General features: G+C 34.6%; 2 protein-coding genes across 2 annotated transcripts; both read right to left on the reverse strand.

Annotated features, from left to right (window-relative positions):
• Positions 1-4221: 4221 nt before the first annotated feature.
• LOC136797608 (uncharacterized) lies at positions 4222-4951 on the reverse strand. The gene is made up of 2 exons (XM_067054201.1): positions 4885-4951; positions 4222-4723 (listed from the first exon to the last, which is right to left on the reverse strand). The coding sequence occupies exons 1-2, from the start codon at positions 4919-4921 to the stop codon at positions 4248-4250; spliced, it is 513 nt and encodes a 170-aa protein (XP_066910302.1). The 5' UTR covers positions 4922-4951; the 3' UTR covers positions 4222-4247.
• Positions 4952-9256: 4305 nt separating this feature from the next.
• LOC136797599 (angiopoietin-related protein 7-like) lies at positions 9257-10376 on the reverse strand. The gene has a single exon (XM_067054192.1). The coding sequence runs from the start codon at positions 10347-10349 to the stop codon at positions 9375-9377; it is 975 nt and encodes a 324-aa protein (XP_066910293.1). The 5' UTR covers positions 10350-10376; the 3' UTR covers positions 9257-9374.
• Positions 10377-17501: the final 7125 nt, after the last annotated feature.

The raw sequence follows: 17501 nt of genomic DNA on the forward strand, positions 1-17501 counted from the left end.
TTTTTTGTTTCAAAATTTCTTTACACTGTCCGCAAAGAATTGAACTATTTTAAATTTTGCGGAAATTTTTTCTGAAAAGATCAAAAGTTATGACTGTTTTTTTAAGGAAAATCCAGATGAAAAATTGATGAAAAACCACTATTTAGAAGATTTTGAGACAAAGAAGTATTTACAAAATTTTCCGCAAAAATTTTTATTGTTCGGTAAAAGATACACCATCTACTGCGAAAAAATTTTCAAAATGTTTTTTCTTCGCCGAAACTAAGCTCTTCAAAGTTGAAATACTCTTCCTCGCAAAAATCTTCATTTTCTTCTTCATCAAATTTTTTCAATGCAATTTTTGAATTTTCAGATTCAGGAATAGTTTGTCTAACAGAAAATGTATAACATGCCATAGTTTTGTTTGTTACATCAGTCAGAAAAAAAAATTTTAAACACGGCAATTATGAAAAATTCACTATGGTCAGAGCCCTTAAAGAGAAGAAATCAATCAAACATTAATCATAAATTTTTCCGATTATTTTAGAGTTTATAATCTGTTTCGAAGCCATACAGAGAGAACGACATGTATTTCCCCATATAAGGAAATTATAACATTATTAAAATGGAAAATACACGTGTTTTAAAGAATATATTTAATACCGGGTTAGTTAGAGGATTGTCTAGCTTAAATCTTGATGAATTACCTGAATTTGGATAATTAGTTCATTGTCATTTTGAAGTAAAAAGTCATTTTTCAAAAGTGTTAAATCATGCTGGAAATGATGAAATTTTGATGACCATTTTGCAGAAGATAAAAAATTGAAAAATACTTTAAATTTCTTGTTTTACTTTTTTTCTCGATTTCTTATTAATGTTAATCACTTTTTATATTAAAATGACATTTAGGATTCGTAAAACTCATTAAAGACTCGAATCTGTTAATTCATGTGTGCTTTCACGTCAAATTTTGAAATTTTATCTCCAATGATTTTTGACTTTATTAAATGGCTATAACTTTTCAACCGATTATGCAAATTTAAAGCAATACATTAAAATTTATTTTGGACCCTCTTCTTTTATAATAAAGCAAAGCCTACTTCACAGGTCCCTTTGATAGGTCTGAAGAAACTGCCAAACATCCGAAGATTTTTTTAGCCACCTGGTATTAATATAGCCACCTAGTATAATAATGAAATAGGCCAAAAATTCAAGAATATGGTAATACTGATAATCTAAGAATGCCATTTTTAGAGTATTTTACCATCAAATTTCCAGCTTTTCCCCAGCAGTGTCAGATTTTTGTTTGAAGTATGCACATGCTAAATTATGGCTGGGTTTGGATCCAAACCCAAAAATACCGTAAAAACAAAAACTTTAAGTGAAATTGATCGTTGAAAGGCTATAAAATACCTACATCGTCGTCAATATTCAAAAGTGATTTTTCTCTAAAAGTTAGAAATATTCATGATCAATAGGAAAATCAATAACATTAAAAAACCATCGCCAATGATAGCAGGAACCGCAACTATTACTACAGAGGTCAATAGGGCATTCGTGGAATATATCCTAGCTGACACATGTTATATCAACGTTCATAATATGGAGGTTATGGACGATGTGGGTATTTTATAGCCTTTCAACGATCAATTTCACTTAAAGTTTTTGTTTTTACATAAGTGTTTCCGTTTTCAAATCTGACACATATTTCATATCAGGACAGTGTCTTGCTATTGTTATATTATGCTGATATAAGCACAAATGTTTTTCTTTTCCTCTTTCTGACCAATCTTGCTCCACATCCGTGCCAATCCAATATGAAAACGGTTCACTCTTATTTAAAAACAAAACCTTTAAGAGACATGAAGACACCCCCTTCTCACAAACCCACTGGGACTCCTTCCCACTGGAATGATTGTCCAAAATATCGTCCCCGGGGGAAAGTTATTCTTCAATTTTTGTCCCCACTGAAAATAATCAAATAAACCAATCCCCACTCCAAAATATTATGCTATTTTTCCCATCCCCTCTGAATTTTTGCCACCGCATGGAGCCTTAAGTGACCGAGGATGGCATTCATAGCTTCACGCCTAAGGATAGTTGGATAAATAGCTCACATTTTTGCGCACTTGTTTGTCATTCTTCTTATGTTATACCGGTTAAATGGTAGCCCGGTATTAAGTTTGTCTTTTTCTTATCCCTAGAGAATTAATGAATCTAGGAAATTTCCTTTTTTGGAAAGTGAAGTCTGTTAGCACATAAAAACGAATACTTCAGATGGTGATAAAAACATAAAAATTTGGCACAGATGATCCTTAGAGGGTCTAAAACTTAATTTCAAACAGTAACACCAAATTTTGCAACCTGGCCACCTGCCAGATGACATCATCAGGTGGCTGGGCAAAAAGTTATTTTTTAGAAAATTTTCAAAATTTGATGCTTCCAGCGGAAAGAGCATGAAATATTAATGAAAATTGAGGTATAAAGCAAGCCTTGAAAATCTTCCTATCAAAAGTTATGGTGTCCGGACAATTCCCCCCCCCTGGTGAATCCCCCCGGTAAATTCCCCCCAGTAAATTCCCCCCTGGTGAATTCCCCCCGGAAAATTCCCACCCGGTGAATTCCCCCCTGGTGAATTCCCACCCATATATTTTCATATGTGTTTTTAAGTTTCGAAATCATGGACTGTAACCCCCGGGGGGTACTAGGGTTGGCGAATGAGAAGTATGTGCGGACGGGACCTCCGAAAACCGACCCTTAGAGAGACTGATATTTTTGCTGAAAAGATGACCCTTAGAGAGACTTTTTGAATTTTTTGTTCTTCGATTTTTGAAAAAAGTCATACCCTTAGAGAGACAATTACAATTTTTTCTCTGGAAATCAAAACGTTTTCTAAAAATCCTGAATTTTCCAACCCTTAGAGAGGCTAAATTAAAACTTTCAATCGAAACAAACCTCCAATTTTAGGGTCAAGGATTTTTACAAAGTTTTAAGAATCACAACTCACTTATTTCAAATTACATGATTTTTTAGTTCACCAGGGCGGAATTCACCGGGTGGGAATTTTCCGGGGGGAATTCACCAGGGTGGGATTTACTGAAGGGGAATTCACTGGGGGAGGAATTCACCAGGGGGGAATTGTCCGGGAATCAAAAGTTAAGGAGGTTGAAAGTTTTGTGATGACAAAAACCTTGTAATTTTGGAACAAATTGACCAAATTTGATGTCTTATACATGAATTCATATCAAAATTCATTGCTTTTTCTGATTATGATGTTCAAATTGAATTAAAAGCAAAACAAAAAAACTTAGATTTTGAGATTTTAAAAGGCAAATCAACGCAGCGTTCTCCCTTCAGGAACACAGTGTACAACAGACTATTTTTTTGGATGTTTTAAGCCTTCCTATGTCGTTTAGACCCAAGCCTCAGAAGGAACTTCTAATTTTTGACACGGAATCATTTATAAAACACCAAATTTGGTCAACTATCCAAAATTACGAGGTTTTTAAGTTTTGCCTGGAAAGGCTTATGATGACGTCATCACAAATATTTCAACCTTCGTAACTTTTGATAGGAAGATTTTCAAGGCATGTTTTATACCTCGATTTTAATCAGCATTTCATGCTCTTTCCGCTGGAACCATCAGATTTTGAATATTTTAAAAAAAATAATTTTTTACCGAGCCACCTGATGACGTCATCTGGCAGGTGGCTAGGTGGCAAAATTTGTTATTACTGTTTGAAATTAAGTTTTAGACCCTCTAAGGATCATCTGTGCCAAATTTCATGCTTTAATCACCATCTGAAGTATTTCTGTGCTAACAGACCTCACCATTTCTTTTCTCTACCAATACAAGTGAAATCGATCACACTTTAATAACATTTGTGTTTCTTTCACTTTTGTCCCAGGGACAAAATCAGCGTGTCTTCTGGCTATTTCCCTCACATTTTGCCCCATGAAACAAAAGAAGAAACCATGGGACACGCTCTTCTTTTCTTGTGATTAACCATGATGCATTGCACCAACGCGAAAAAAACTTCTTGTGTCCCCAAGCCATAAATTGGGGGCCGACTAAGTTTTGGCCGGTAAGGTATACCTTAGTGTATGAATTTTAATAGAAGTCCGTGGTCAAGAGGTGGTTATCAATTTCTGCCTACATAGAGTTTTGAATGATCGAGATTCATTTTAAAAAGATTAAAAATTACAAAAAATACAAGATTGTAAATACTTTGCAACATGTTAACTTTCGGTTTTACTGTGTAAGAAATTTAGTGGTCTGGCTCGGTCTTGAATTTCCCTTTGAACAAACAGGCGTTCCATTTCTCGTTGAATTCCAATCCCTTTGGGCAAGCGATGCATCCGACAGTTTGTCCGTGGAAACAAGCGATGTATTGGTGTGGGTTGTGTGGGTCTTCAATGTTTCCACTGAAGTGTGGTCCACGGGCTGGGCATTTGTCTGGGCAAGCGAAGGTGGTGGCTGGGTGCCATTTTTGTGTGGTGACACAGTCGTCGTGTTTGCTGTACAAACATTGGTTGCAGTTTTCGCTGAATTCCAAGGACAATGGCCAGCAGGCTTGACAGTAAGCTAATCCGTCTGAGCATTGGAGGAAGTAGTTTTTGTTGAGTCGTCCATAGTAGATGTATTGGAAGTTTCCGTCAGCTTTTCCATGACAGAGGGAGTCTGGGCATGGGACAGCTGGTGGTGTGGTACCAGTTTCGGTTCCAACTTTGAGGGCAGCGGCAACTGTAATTGAAAAGAGATTGTTAATATTATTTTGTGGAGTTCTAATGTGAAACAAATGCTCTAGTTTATACCTACAATAGAAAGGTACCTCGAAGAGATATGTTTAACAAAGGTTGAAATTACTGAAAATAAAAAATATCAAGAATTTAGATTTAACTTACCAGCCAAGAGAGCAAGAGAGACAATGATAATCTTCATTTTTTGGTTTGTTTTATGGTCAGTTGATGAGAATCGATCAAGTGATGCTGGACTTCTTGATGTCCTGGGTTTTTATACATTTTCAGGTAATCTTAAAAAATTAGCTATGATATAACCATTCTAAAGCGAGATTAGAAGGGCTTAGAACATATAGAATAATTGTAAGAGTATTATGATTTCACCTGTTTTTTTAATTCTTAAGATATTCTTAATTTCCTGTTCTTGTTATTCAGCTCAACCAAATTGTCAAACAGGATTTTTAGGTTGATGAAGATTATACTTGAATACTATACAAAGTAATATTTGTCTCGATATAATCTGTAGGGGAGTTTAAAAAAGTTATATAACTTATGATAGAATTCGAATTAAAAGTCCAAATCTTTGTTTTGTTTGCCATTTTTCAACAAATAGTTCAATTTGAACATATTGTATATTGTTGAAAAGATAATCGAGAGCACTTTAATTTTCAAGGAAAATAAGTCAAAAAATTAAAGAAAATGAAGATTAAAGATGAAAAAAGAAAAAAATGGACTTTTGATTCTTTGGCACTAGAAATTTCATTTTTGGTACGGGGTTACTTTTAAGACTCCTGATTTCAGCTGCGTAGTTCTTTTCCGAAAATTTCTTGCGACGAAGGTTACAACCTCTAGAAAGTAGCTCGTTTTTGCTGTTTTCTCATTTCAATGGTCGATCTTCTAAGACATAACTTTCTATGTAATAATTTCATGTTAGAAATAATTGTATATGTGAAATCAGAAGTACTTTAGATGGCGGTTTTGTGCTATAGTTACAAAGATAATAAGGTGTGGAATATTGTCAAAAAAAGAAAAGAAAGTTCAAAAAAGTTCAAAACTGAAGATGAAAAGTGAAGAAGAATAAAGTCAACTTCTTGTAGAATAGTGCTATGATCTTTATTTTTATATCAGAAACTCTTTGATCTTAGTATCTCTTAAATGCGAAATTCGAAAAATATTTGTTAAGTCAAAGGATTCCAGTTGTAATCACATTTGAAAAGTCTAATTTTTATAGATCCTATTTTTGTTTACTGCAAGCCTTCCAGGAGAGAGCCTTCCTGATTTTGAGAAGGCTTTCTGAGCTGTAGCGTGGTGGGTCGACCAAATTTGAGCCAAACTGGGGGAGGCAATTTTTGAAAGTTGGATTTTGGTGCTAGAGAGAACCAAAGTAAAATATGTTTGCAAAATTAGGAGAGCGAAGCGAGCACGAAAGATTTTTCAATTTTTCGCGTTGAGAACTGCTTAATCACGAAAAAGAAACGTCGAAAAGAGTCGGTAAAAGAGTGTAATCACAGAACATGATACGAATTTATCTCTTTAAACAGTATATTTTGGCTCAGGCTTAATTTTTTGAAATTTCCAGGCTTAAATGCCCGATTTCAACGACGGCATGTTCCGCCAAAAAATGGCTTTCCAAATCGGACTCTTACAGTGCAGCCCTTAAGTAGTGAAAAGGTACCTTTACAGTGCATTTTACTGAAAGTTTCTGACCCTTGCAGTGTAGTTTGATTTCGTATCTTATTTTTCTGAAGCCACTTGAAAATGAGCCTGAGATATCGACACAATGTACAAACCAAATCGAAATGGGTGCGAGTCAAAACTATAAACATACCTCAGATTTCTAATCAGACTTGACAGCCCCCAAACACACGCTTACAGTTTATCCAGCTAAAGGAAGACCCTTGTAGTGCACTCTATCAAAAGTACAACCTTACAGTGCATTTTGAGGGTCTCGAAAACCCTACCCTTAAGGGCGGCACATGGGTCGGACCATAAGTTATAGGTGCCCCCTGGGCTGACATGCTCTTTCAGTGTTCTTAATATAATAATAATAACATAAATACTCAAACATTTTCTCTTTCCAAGCTAGACCGATGTTTTCTTTAAACTCTATATTGTAGATGATTTAACTACTTTTTCAGGTAGGCTATTCCTCTGTTGAGTGCCCCGATAGTAAAAACAGTTGCTCTGGGGTCCACTGACACCATTGTTCCCGAAAATTGCTTACCAGTTCAGAATACTGTGTTTGTGTTTTTTTTTCAGTTTCGCGCGTTGACCAAATAACTTTGGCATATTCTAGGTGAGGCCTGACAAATGTTATGTAAAGTTTACGGAATAATTCAGGAGTGAGATACGTGAAGACCAGCCATTGAGTTTACCTTTTTTACTTGGTTTGATATATGTTGGTCGAATGAGAGATTTTGGTCAAAGATAACTCCGAGATCCTTTTCGAATTGTACATGTTTTAGTAAATTTCCTCTGAGTGTGTATTGATGTACATGATTAATTATATTCGGCTTACTTAACGTTAGTACATGACATTTTTCGGGATGAAATTTTCAAAGCCACGTATCTGACCATTGCTGTAGTCGATCGATGTCCTCCTGGATTATAAGTGCGTCTTCAATTGATTCTACTCTATTGACAAGTTCAGTGTCGTGTCAGCAAATAGAAAGAGTTGTGATTTAATTGAATCTGGTAAATCGTTGATGTAAAGAACGAAAAGGGTAGGCCCTAGGACACTACCTTGGGGTACTCCACTAAGAAATAATTGTTTTTTGGATTCAACTCATTTACTTTAACTATCTAAAATCCATCCTTCAAGAAGTATCTCTGATCCATTCAAGCAACTTATTCCGTAGGCTTCTAATTTGATTAAGAGCCTTTGGTGGGGAACTGAGTCGAATGCCTTTATGCAAAGTCAAAGTATACTGCGTCAACAGCTTTACCGTTAGCAATGTCTTCGGTACACACATCTAGATAGTTTAGCAGTTGTGTTACTGTTGATTGGCGATTGATAAAACCATGTTGCTTGTTAGAAAGTAGTTTCTCTTGCTCTAGATGTGACATAATGTGGGTTTTGAGAATCTTTTCCGTCATTCGACACACAATGGATGTCAGGCTAATCGGACGGTAGTTTTCCGCTATATTTTTGTTTCCTTTTTTGTAAACAGGTGATACATTAGCATGCTTCCAGTCGTTTGGAAGACAACTTTCGTTGAGAGATTTTGTCATTATAAGGAAAAGTGGTTCTGCAATATATTCAGCGAGCTCCTTTAGCATCCTCGGGTGAAGTTCATCTGGACCCATTGATTTGTTTGGATTTAACGCCTTGAGTTCCTTTTTTATAGTTTCATAGTATATTTATCTCTACTTCTTTATCCGTCCTGGAATAGAATTCAGGGAGTTGTTCAAGTGGCTCACGTGTAAAGACACTACAGAATTGGCTCTGGAGTATGTTGGCTTTACTTTTGTCATCATATTTGATCGAATTTCCATTATTAGGGGTTTCGAGGAGAGGTTGTATTGCCGTTCTTGCTTGCGTACATATTTCCAGAATCTTTTTGGGTTTGTTTTTGATTGTTTGCTGATCTTTTTTTCGAACTCTCTCTTGGAGTGAGTCAGGGCTCTATTAGCGGCGTTGCGCCATCTTACGTACTCTCTTCTACTTCTACTTATTTTTTGGCACTTTGACTCTCAAATTGTTCTTATCCTGCTCTTATCTTTAGGGTGAAATTGAGAGTTTTTAGGCGTTATACCCAATTTTTACTACTTTAACCTAAATTGCTTGAAATTTAGTAATTTCAGGCGTAGCATTGTTCTTAAATTATCCTTATTGCCCCTTATTTTTTGGCGTTTTTGAGCCTTACTGTTCTTATAAAATTGTGCTTATAAAATAAAAAACACGTTCTTTATTTTTTTAAATAATGTTATGAGAGAAACTAAAATTCTTTTCCCTGATAAAGGATTTTCGGCTGCTTTCTTGGTAAAGATTATATAGAAACGTAACGGAAGAGACGTGTGGTAATGTAATTTTTGGTAAAGTAAATAATCTAACCGCCACCAAAATTTTCCACTAATAGTAGGCCACGATTCAATAAGGTATTTTGGAAATCCCTTTATTCATTGAGCTAAATTATTTTAGATTTTCAAATATTACATTCTTGAATAGCCCTTCTCAATAAATAAAGAGACTTTGCAAAACACTGTATTAGAGTTGAGGTAGACAGGAGACCCATCCTGTATTTTTATAATATTTAGATATATACAGGACGGGTACGAGATGTGAGGCCGATTTCTGGTTCAAAAAATTTACAGTGGGAAATTCGAATTTAGCGCTGTCCTCACTTTTTCTAAGAAAGTGTGACCAGTGAAAGAATAACAGAATTTGATTGGCTGTGTTTTTAACCGTCTTTAGGATCTGGGAAATTCAAACTCACAGCCCAAACCATGCTATATATTTTGCTATCAGTATATAAAATAAAAAATCATAGCATGGAATCTCCAGGCTAGTGTTGAGGTGGGTCAAAATGACGAAACATTATTATGAATTTTACATATTTAAACAAATTGAACGATTAAATGTACAAAAATTAAGTTATTAATTTTATTTTTGGTGCATAAAAAGTGGCAAATAATTATACGAAGACCAATTTTTTTCATTCATTATTTGCGATTCGAATAGCCATTTCAAAGGTTTTCAGGCAATAGTCCCTCCCCTTGAAATCGTACCAATGTAAGGATCTTTTATATACACAATCAGATTGATTGCTGTAATATTTTCCATTTGGTGTAATCACTGCACAGTAAAAGTACCAAAAACCAGCAAGTCTATCAGCTGCGCAATTGTCAGTTCCCATGTCGTTATCAAATTCTTGTGTACTAAAATACATATTGTTATGACGAAGGAAATTATCCTTATGTTGTGAATTTCCCGAGAAAAAATTGCCTGTGTGAAGCTTATATTTATTTTCTTCGTTTTCAACTGTGAAGCCTTTGTAAACAACATGTGTGGATTCGCCTTCAAAAGATGTAGCCGAAATCTTGAGATAAACGGTTCTATTTTGCATTGATGTCAAGAAATGAATGTCATCATTCCCTAACCAATATTCACTTTCTGGTTCTCCAAAACCTGTTTTGTATCCTGACCAATATTGATTAAAGTCAACAGAACCGTCAATTCTCTTTTGAATGACTGTCCAACCTTCGCTATTCACATCATCCATGGTGCAATAAACATCTCTTTGTTTTCCATTGAAAGTGATTTCATAGACACCACTGTTCTTGTAATCACTTTTGAACCAATCATCACAATCTATGTATGGTTGTTCTGCGTTATATAATATACTACCAAGCTTGGAGACCAAATGATCGGATATACTTCTGATCAATCCATAAAGCTTGCAACTCCATACATCTGTAGACGTTGTCATTAACTTTTCATATTCAATATAATGACACTTGATGACAATGCATTTACGAAAACAAAAATCAAAATGTGTTGATTCCATTTCATGCATAGGTATTGGTTGTCCAGAGATTTCCACATTTCTACCAACAAACCGGAAAGGGACTAGCCCACATTCAATTCCTTGTGAATTGAAAGTTAAGAGGTATAATAAAGTTATCAGCATCGTGAAAAATGACTGCTTTCCTTTAAAATTGATTTCTGCGAAGAAGATTTCATGCAAATTTGTTCTCAACTTGTTCCAAAATAGTTTTAAGCCTTGAAATGTTCTTATTTTCGCCATTTTTTTGGGTATTTTTGTCCATTTTTCTAAGAAATTGGGTGTTATAGAGTTCGCGAAGCTTTAAAATGTTCTTGACTTGTTCTTAACATTTTGGCAATCGAAGCCTTATGTTGTTATACAGTTTGTTCTCATAAAAAAGAACGTGTAAGTTTACGAAATCATTTCTACGGATACTAGTAATGAATAAAAATTGAATAATTAATTTAATCCTTTCAATTCTAAATTTAACTATGCAGAGTCATTCTGATGGACATACATATTTATCTTTGATGAAACTAACCAAAATTTCACGTACAGAGCTAGAGTTGCTAAGCATTCTAGCTCAATGAATATATGGTTTATTATTCATTAACTTATTAGGAAAATAAATAATTTCCAATTTTTCATTGTTTATCCTCTTCCTCTTTATTAAAAAATATTCGCAAACCTCACTGGGCTTCATCATGTTTGAGGCTCCAGGCTGCTCCCAATGTTTTATGCAGTCCCCAGGCTAAAAAAATGAAAAATGAACAATATCAACTGAATTATTGATTCATGAATCGTTATTCATGACTAATGTTGTTAATTTACCAGTTCCAGGCTCAGCTTTAATCGATTATAAATTATAGACACTATTTGTTCAGGATAACGCCCGGGGGGGGGGGGGGGGCACTCAAGGTAAATAACCTACCAGACGTTCGGCCCTTAAGGGTAGGTTTTTCATAGTTCAGCTAGTGCACTGTAAGGGTAGGAAATTACAAAACTGCATTGAACTGCACTGTAAGGGTAGGAAATTGTGATAAAAGGCCAATTTTTTGGTAAAATTGGCACAAAATTGGTCAAATTCGGAGGAAAAATTCCACATTTTCTTGGAAAATTGCACTGTAAGGGTATCATTTTTCATGGAAATTCACTGCACTGTAAGGGTCCGATTTTACAAGCCAAATTTTGGGCCGAACGTATGGTCGTTTCCAGATCGAGTGCCCCCCCCCCCCCGGGGATAATGCATCCTTTAACTTTTGACACCCCTGTGTTACAAACCAGTTGGAGCCCAGCCCCACTGAAAAATTTGACTCAAAATTTTGTCCCCGGTGGGAAACTATTCTGGAATTTTAGTCTCACTGGTAAATTGACTTTGCTTTCATCCCCTCCCAAAAGTAAATGATTAAAGATTGCACTCCAAAACCATCTGCACTTGATTTTTTAACCTTAGAACAATACAGTTTCTATCCCCATTGGGATTTCAATAGGAATTTTTATCCCTAATGAGGAAAAAAATTCCACCGGGGCTGTGAAACAGGGGTGTTTTTGCCACCGCAGGAAGCCTAAAGCTTCCGAGGATGGCATTCATAGCTTCACGCATAAGGAAGTTGGGCAAACATCTCATAATTTTGCGCGCGTTTTTCAGTATTTTAGTTCCGGTTAAATGGTGTACCGGTAACATTCTTAGTTTGACTGTATTTCTATATTTATCATCATTAAAAACACTTTTCCGGATTTTTTTTGATCTGATTACCCATTTTCAAAGCTTTCAATGTCTTTTTTTATTACCTCAGGGAGTCGAATTAAGGGAAATTCCTTTTTTTGTTGGGAAATTCCCTATTTAAACCACAAGTAGTTATTAACCGCCTCTGACCAGGTCAAATTAGAAATTTTTATCCTTTCATAAACATGTCGTTTGACTATTACAGTAAAATGGCAGTTTAGTACAGTAGCGTTTAGTATGCTATGAACAAACCATAATATACCATTAATTTGGTAATAAAAGAGATGATAAAAATAAACAGATAAATAACTTTACCTTATCTCTATAAGAAGATATTTCTGAGATGGACACAAATTGCTAATATTTGTAGACTAAATTTTGCTTCAGATGAGATGCCATTCTAACAGAAGTAACGGCTATAAGTAACATTTCTTTCCAAATTCAACAATTTATTTGATCGTTCTTCTGCGGTGGCACTTTAATGAAAATTATGGCTAGTTTAATGTTACACCAGCTTATTTGTTTGAGAGTTGACGAATTGGATAACAAATAAATTGCAAATTGCAAATATTTCCTGACTTTTTCGCAAAGCATACGTAATACACCTTATCAACCGTAGCCGCCAATTACCGTGCGGGCATTTTTTTGTCCGTTTTACCACCCTACAATAACCTACCCAGTCTTTTGGTACCTAAAGACAATAGAAAACAAGTGTAAAAAAGTTGGTAAGTTATATAAAAAAGTGGCACGCGCCTGAACGAGCGGCTGTGGTCGAAAAAGTGTATAGTGGTCATAATAATTGGTAATAAAGGGAAATTCCCAACAATGCATGGCACCTAAAATGTAAACTGTAAATGTAATTATTGACAATTTTTCCTGAAATACTTTTGATATTGGATTGAAACTTATACCATAGTTTCAAAATGGGAATTACATAAATCATTATGTAATTATGCAGGTTTGTGGTACATAAATGATGTAGGTTTGGTTTAACCCTAAGTATGCTCATGAGCCATAGTGAAAAAATAGGGAAATCAATTTCGTACCATAGCTATACTGCTCGTAGCAAGTGCCACTATTTTTAACAAAAATTTAAAAGAATTTAAAGTCTTTCATTTTACTGATGGACGTGATACAGTCGTGTGCGTTATCAGATTTATCAAAAAGCGAGCTAAGGGACTGGAATCGAGTTTGAGCTACAATCCAAAATATATTGTGTGAATCTATGAGTGCCTCTTCACTCAAAAGTTTTGTACATGTTCGTAATGTTCCTATGTTAATAGCTATGATAATATTCCACTCCTGTTTGTCTTTTCAACAAGCACAACAACGCCATCTAATTCGGATTCTATCAAAAGTTAGAGCCTATTTTGTGTATGTACATTATACAATGATGTTAAATTGTCCTGCTAAAGGTCTATGGGTCGAAAGTCGTGTGGATCATACCCGTCAGCTCACACTTAGTACTATACTCATTTAAACTTTTTTGTCTGAACGCGCCCCCATTGCTTATATTAATTTCATGGCTAAACGAAAACTAAACTTGCTCGTAAGCTTGTCGTGAACAACTTTTTGTCCTCTCCAATTTAATACTTGAGCGACTCTTTGGCTTTAAGGGCTCTAACCATAGTCGAAAAATTGACTTTGGTATTTGAACGCAAAGTTATATTTTAGGTTTTTTAACACTTTCAACAAAGAATTTCCTTTATAAATTGCTTTTTAGTCAAATCCCTTAAGAGTAATTAAGAATTTAATTGCAAAAATGACGATATGAACTTTAAAAAGACGTTAATATTAGTGCATTACCTTCTTTTATAAAAAGTTTCAATGCGTAAATAAACCTTTTTGTTTCGAAGTTTTTTCAAACTGTCCGCAAAGAATTGAACTGTTTTAAATCTTTCGGAAAACTTTTCTAAATCAATGCATCAAAAGCTATGGCTGTTTTTCTATGAAAACTTGGGATGAAAAATTGGTCAAAGGGCACTATTTTCAAGATTTTGAGACAAATAAGCTTTTAGAAAAATTTTCCGAAATTATATTTTTAGTTCGGTAAAAGATACACCATCTACCGCAAAAAAAAATTCAAAATATTTTTTCTTCGTCGAAAATAAGCACTTCAAAGTTGAAATACTCTTCTTCGCAAAAGTCTTCATTTTCTTTTTCATCAAATTTTTTCATTATTTATTATTACGAAGTTATTGATTGTTAATTTTTAGAAACGTAAAACAATTTCCGACAAGAAAACCGCAAGAAAGGCAGTTTTGAAATTTTTTACCGTACAGCACCGAAATTTTCTTGAGAAAAAGACAAGGAATTTGAGCGGTAGAGAGATTGCGTGTTTGAACTTCACCACTTGTAGTGGTGTCCTTTAAGAGGCTCCTAAGCGGTTTGAGTAATGATGTGATAGGGACAGAGTGAAGAATAGCTTAAAAAGGAGATCTAAAGAGTATAACGTATTTAGAGATGATAGATTCTAATCCCCAATTTTGTCTCAAAACATCTTCTGTAAATAGAGCTTCTTAAACACGGTGATAAACAAGATATCTTTTAAAATGAAAATAATTCGTATAAAGTCTTACGTAAGATCAAGTTAAGAACAATTTTAAGGCTTTGCCCCAAGAAATGGAGTACTAGGTTTGCGAGATGACGGGTATGTCCGAGCCAAAAGACCGAATTTCGAAAATAATATCAATCTTTTGACGTTTTTGTCACCCTTAGAGAGACTATTTCCCCGAAATATTTTTAAAATTTTTAGTCTAAATTTCAAGAATTTATGACCCTTAGGTAGACCGTGAGATCCACTCCAAAGATGGAGTTTCACAAGCTGAAAAACAACCTGGTGAAGGCTTACATTGTAATTATCAAGGAAATGATTTCTTTTGATAAAATCAAACTGTGAAACTAAAAAATAAACTACCTAAAAAGTCTGTCTCAAAATAATTTGCAGCTGGAGAAAAAAATGGCTGTAACTTTTGATAGAATTCGAATCAAGTTGCGATTTTGCGCTCGTTAAAAAGATATTCGTGAGTGGAATATTATGAAGTAAAAAATTTGAGAAAAAATAGGAAAATGAAAATGAAAAATGAAGAAGAAAAAAAACATCTTTTTGTAGAAATGTGGTATAATTACCATTTTCACAGGAGTGACTCTTCAATCTTAGATCATCATCACTGGGAAAAACTTTTTCAAAACTATTCATTCAATCAAAAGATATCAAACAAAGTTTATTGCTGGTTGATCGACAAAAGGCTGTTTTTTTGTCGTTTTTTAACGTTTTTTACTACTTTATAGAGTCAACCAGCAATAAACTTTGTTTGATATCTTTTGATTGAATGAATATTTTTGAAAAATTTTTTGACAGTGATGATGATCTAAGATTGAAGAATCATTTTTGTAAAAATGGTAATTATACCACATTTCTACAAGAAATTGATTTTTTTCTTCTTCATTTTTCATTTTCATTTTCCTTTTTTTTTCAAAATTATTTACTTGATAATATTCCACTCACAAATATCTTTTTAACGAGCACAAAATTGCAACTTGATTCGAATTTTATCAAAAGTTGCAGCCATTTTTGTCTCCAGCTGCAAATTATTTTGAGACAGACTTTAATCATAAATCTTTTCTAATCATCTAAGCTTAATTCTTAATATTTAAGACGTACTGCTTTAAACAGAGGCAGCTATAATATAGCCCGGGCGTCTGTCACTAGTAAATACCTGGTCCTTTTGGGTCTTTTTAACATGGGTAAAAGTTTCATGTGGTTTAGCAAAGCGTACCAAACATTTGCAAACATTTAACAGTCATTGTCTACAAATTGGTTCTTACGGAAAACTTGTAGTTTTTAAAGGAGTGCCGACCAGGATATAACTATTAGCGGTATGGTATATGAATTAAAGAATAACCAAAATAAGATTAATCACTTCCATCAAAGTACGTCTCTGAGGTATCTAAAAAACCTTTTTCAGAAGTAAATCCTATTTTCAGGAGCAATTACAGAGTCAGGGAAGAGCACAATTATCAATTAATTGCCTTTTAAAATAAGGGTATATGTCTGAACATAATCACATGGTATTAAGAATAAAGGAGAAATATATAATACAGCATATTTAAACAAAGCCGGAGAGGGAGTGTTTTCAATTTTCCGCTTCTTGTCTAGTGATTGGCTAAGTTTGATGTAGGGATGTTTTTGATTAGGTGTTTATCTATGCTCAGTCGAGGGAAGGAAACGCAAGGTCGAACGGATTATTTTGTTTTCCAGTCTTTGAGTTTGTTTTATTTAAGGAGAATAAAACCATTTCTGCAATCATTTTCTATCTTTACTCGAGATTAAAGATACACAGCCGAGGTAGGTCAATGGAAGTAAGTAAGTCTTGAAAATATCTTTACAACTATGTAATAAAGTGCATTGGTATGAATTTAATTTGACAGATGGTCAAAAAAGTTTTATACATGGAATTGAATTTAATAGCAAGTAGCACCGGGATTTTTCTTTCCATTTCTTAGTGAGTTTTACTTTGATGAATTCTGAAAAATAGAAGCCTTTTAGATGTTCTGACGTAAATTCACGCAAAGTGGAATGGGCGTTACTGCGTAGAAAAAAAGCCGTGACTTCTAGTATAATAATTTCGTTGGAAGGCTTGAAAATGAAATTTGGCAGGAATGCAGGTTCTTAGTATGTTCGTTTATTTCTTTATAGAAATGCTGACAAATTTTTACAGATCCGTCTCTTTCCACAAAGATTTCTACCAAAATATTCTGTCCAGGAAATATCCAGTCGGAAAGATGTCCGTTAGTATAAAATCTGTTTGGGAAACATTCGTTAGGAAAAGTTTCCGGGTATAATTTGAGAAAAATTCGTAAAAGGTAATACTCTTCGGTAAAAGTCCCGGGGGGGAGGGGTTAGTTAGGAAAAATTGGGTACGGGGACGTGCGGCTCGTCAGAGTCTTCTTTTAGGCTCTGAAGATATCTGACAGGGTCCAAAATTTACTGATTTTCAAGCCCATCCCGCATAAAATGATTTTGAAGTTTCGCTTAGGCTCATCAACAAAATATGTTGGAAAAAAACTCTCAAGCCCCCTACTAATCTGAATATTTCTTTTAAAAACTTTCCTGTCTATTCTGGTCTTGACAGTTTGAACACTTATAACCAGGATATTGTTCCAGCAAATGATGATTGGTTTATTTTATAAACAAACGCAGGCGTTCAGCTTTATTTTCCTTTTTAAAAGAGAAGTTAAGGTTACAAGGTCGTTGATCACTTAACTTTTTTTGGTGTCGCCGGAGAATTCACACGGCTCGATTTGAAAAAATTCAACTTTGTGTGCAGAGCCTCTCTTCTATTATTCTTTCTGAAGAAGCCAATCAGCGAGAAGTTAAACATACTGGCTGTGTCTTTGTTTTCATTATGTTTGTTTTGAATTTTTTACGCGCAACCTTTTTTTTATTTTCAATGGAAGAATAACAGCGCTCAGCGACCAAATCGCTCGAGCCATGTACGTTGTTGGGCGACCAAATAAGCTAAGTGGACAACGACCTTAAATATAGAGATAAAAATTGAGATATAAAT

This window comes from Clytia hemisphaerica, unplaced genomic scaffold (genome assembly GCF_902728285.1).
Source record: "Clytia hemisphaerica strain Z4C2 unplaced genomic scaffold, Clytia hemisphaerica genome assembly, whole genome shotgun sequence".
NCBI classification, from domain to species: Eukaryota; Metazoa; Cnidaria; class Hydrozoa; order Leptothecata; family Clytiidae; genus Clytia; species Clytia hemisphaerica.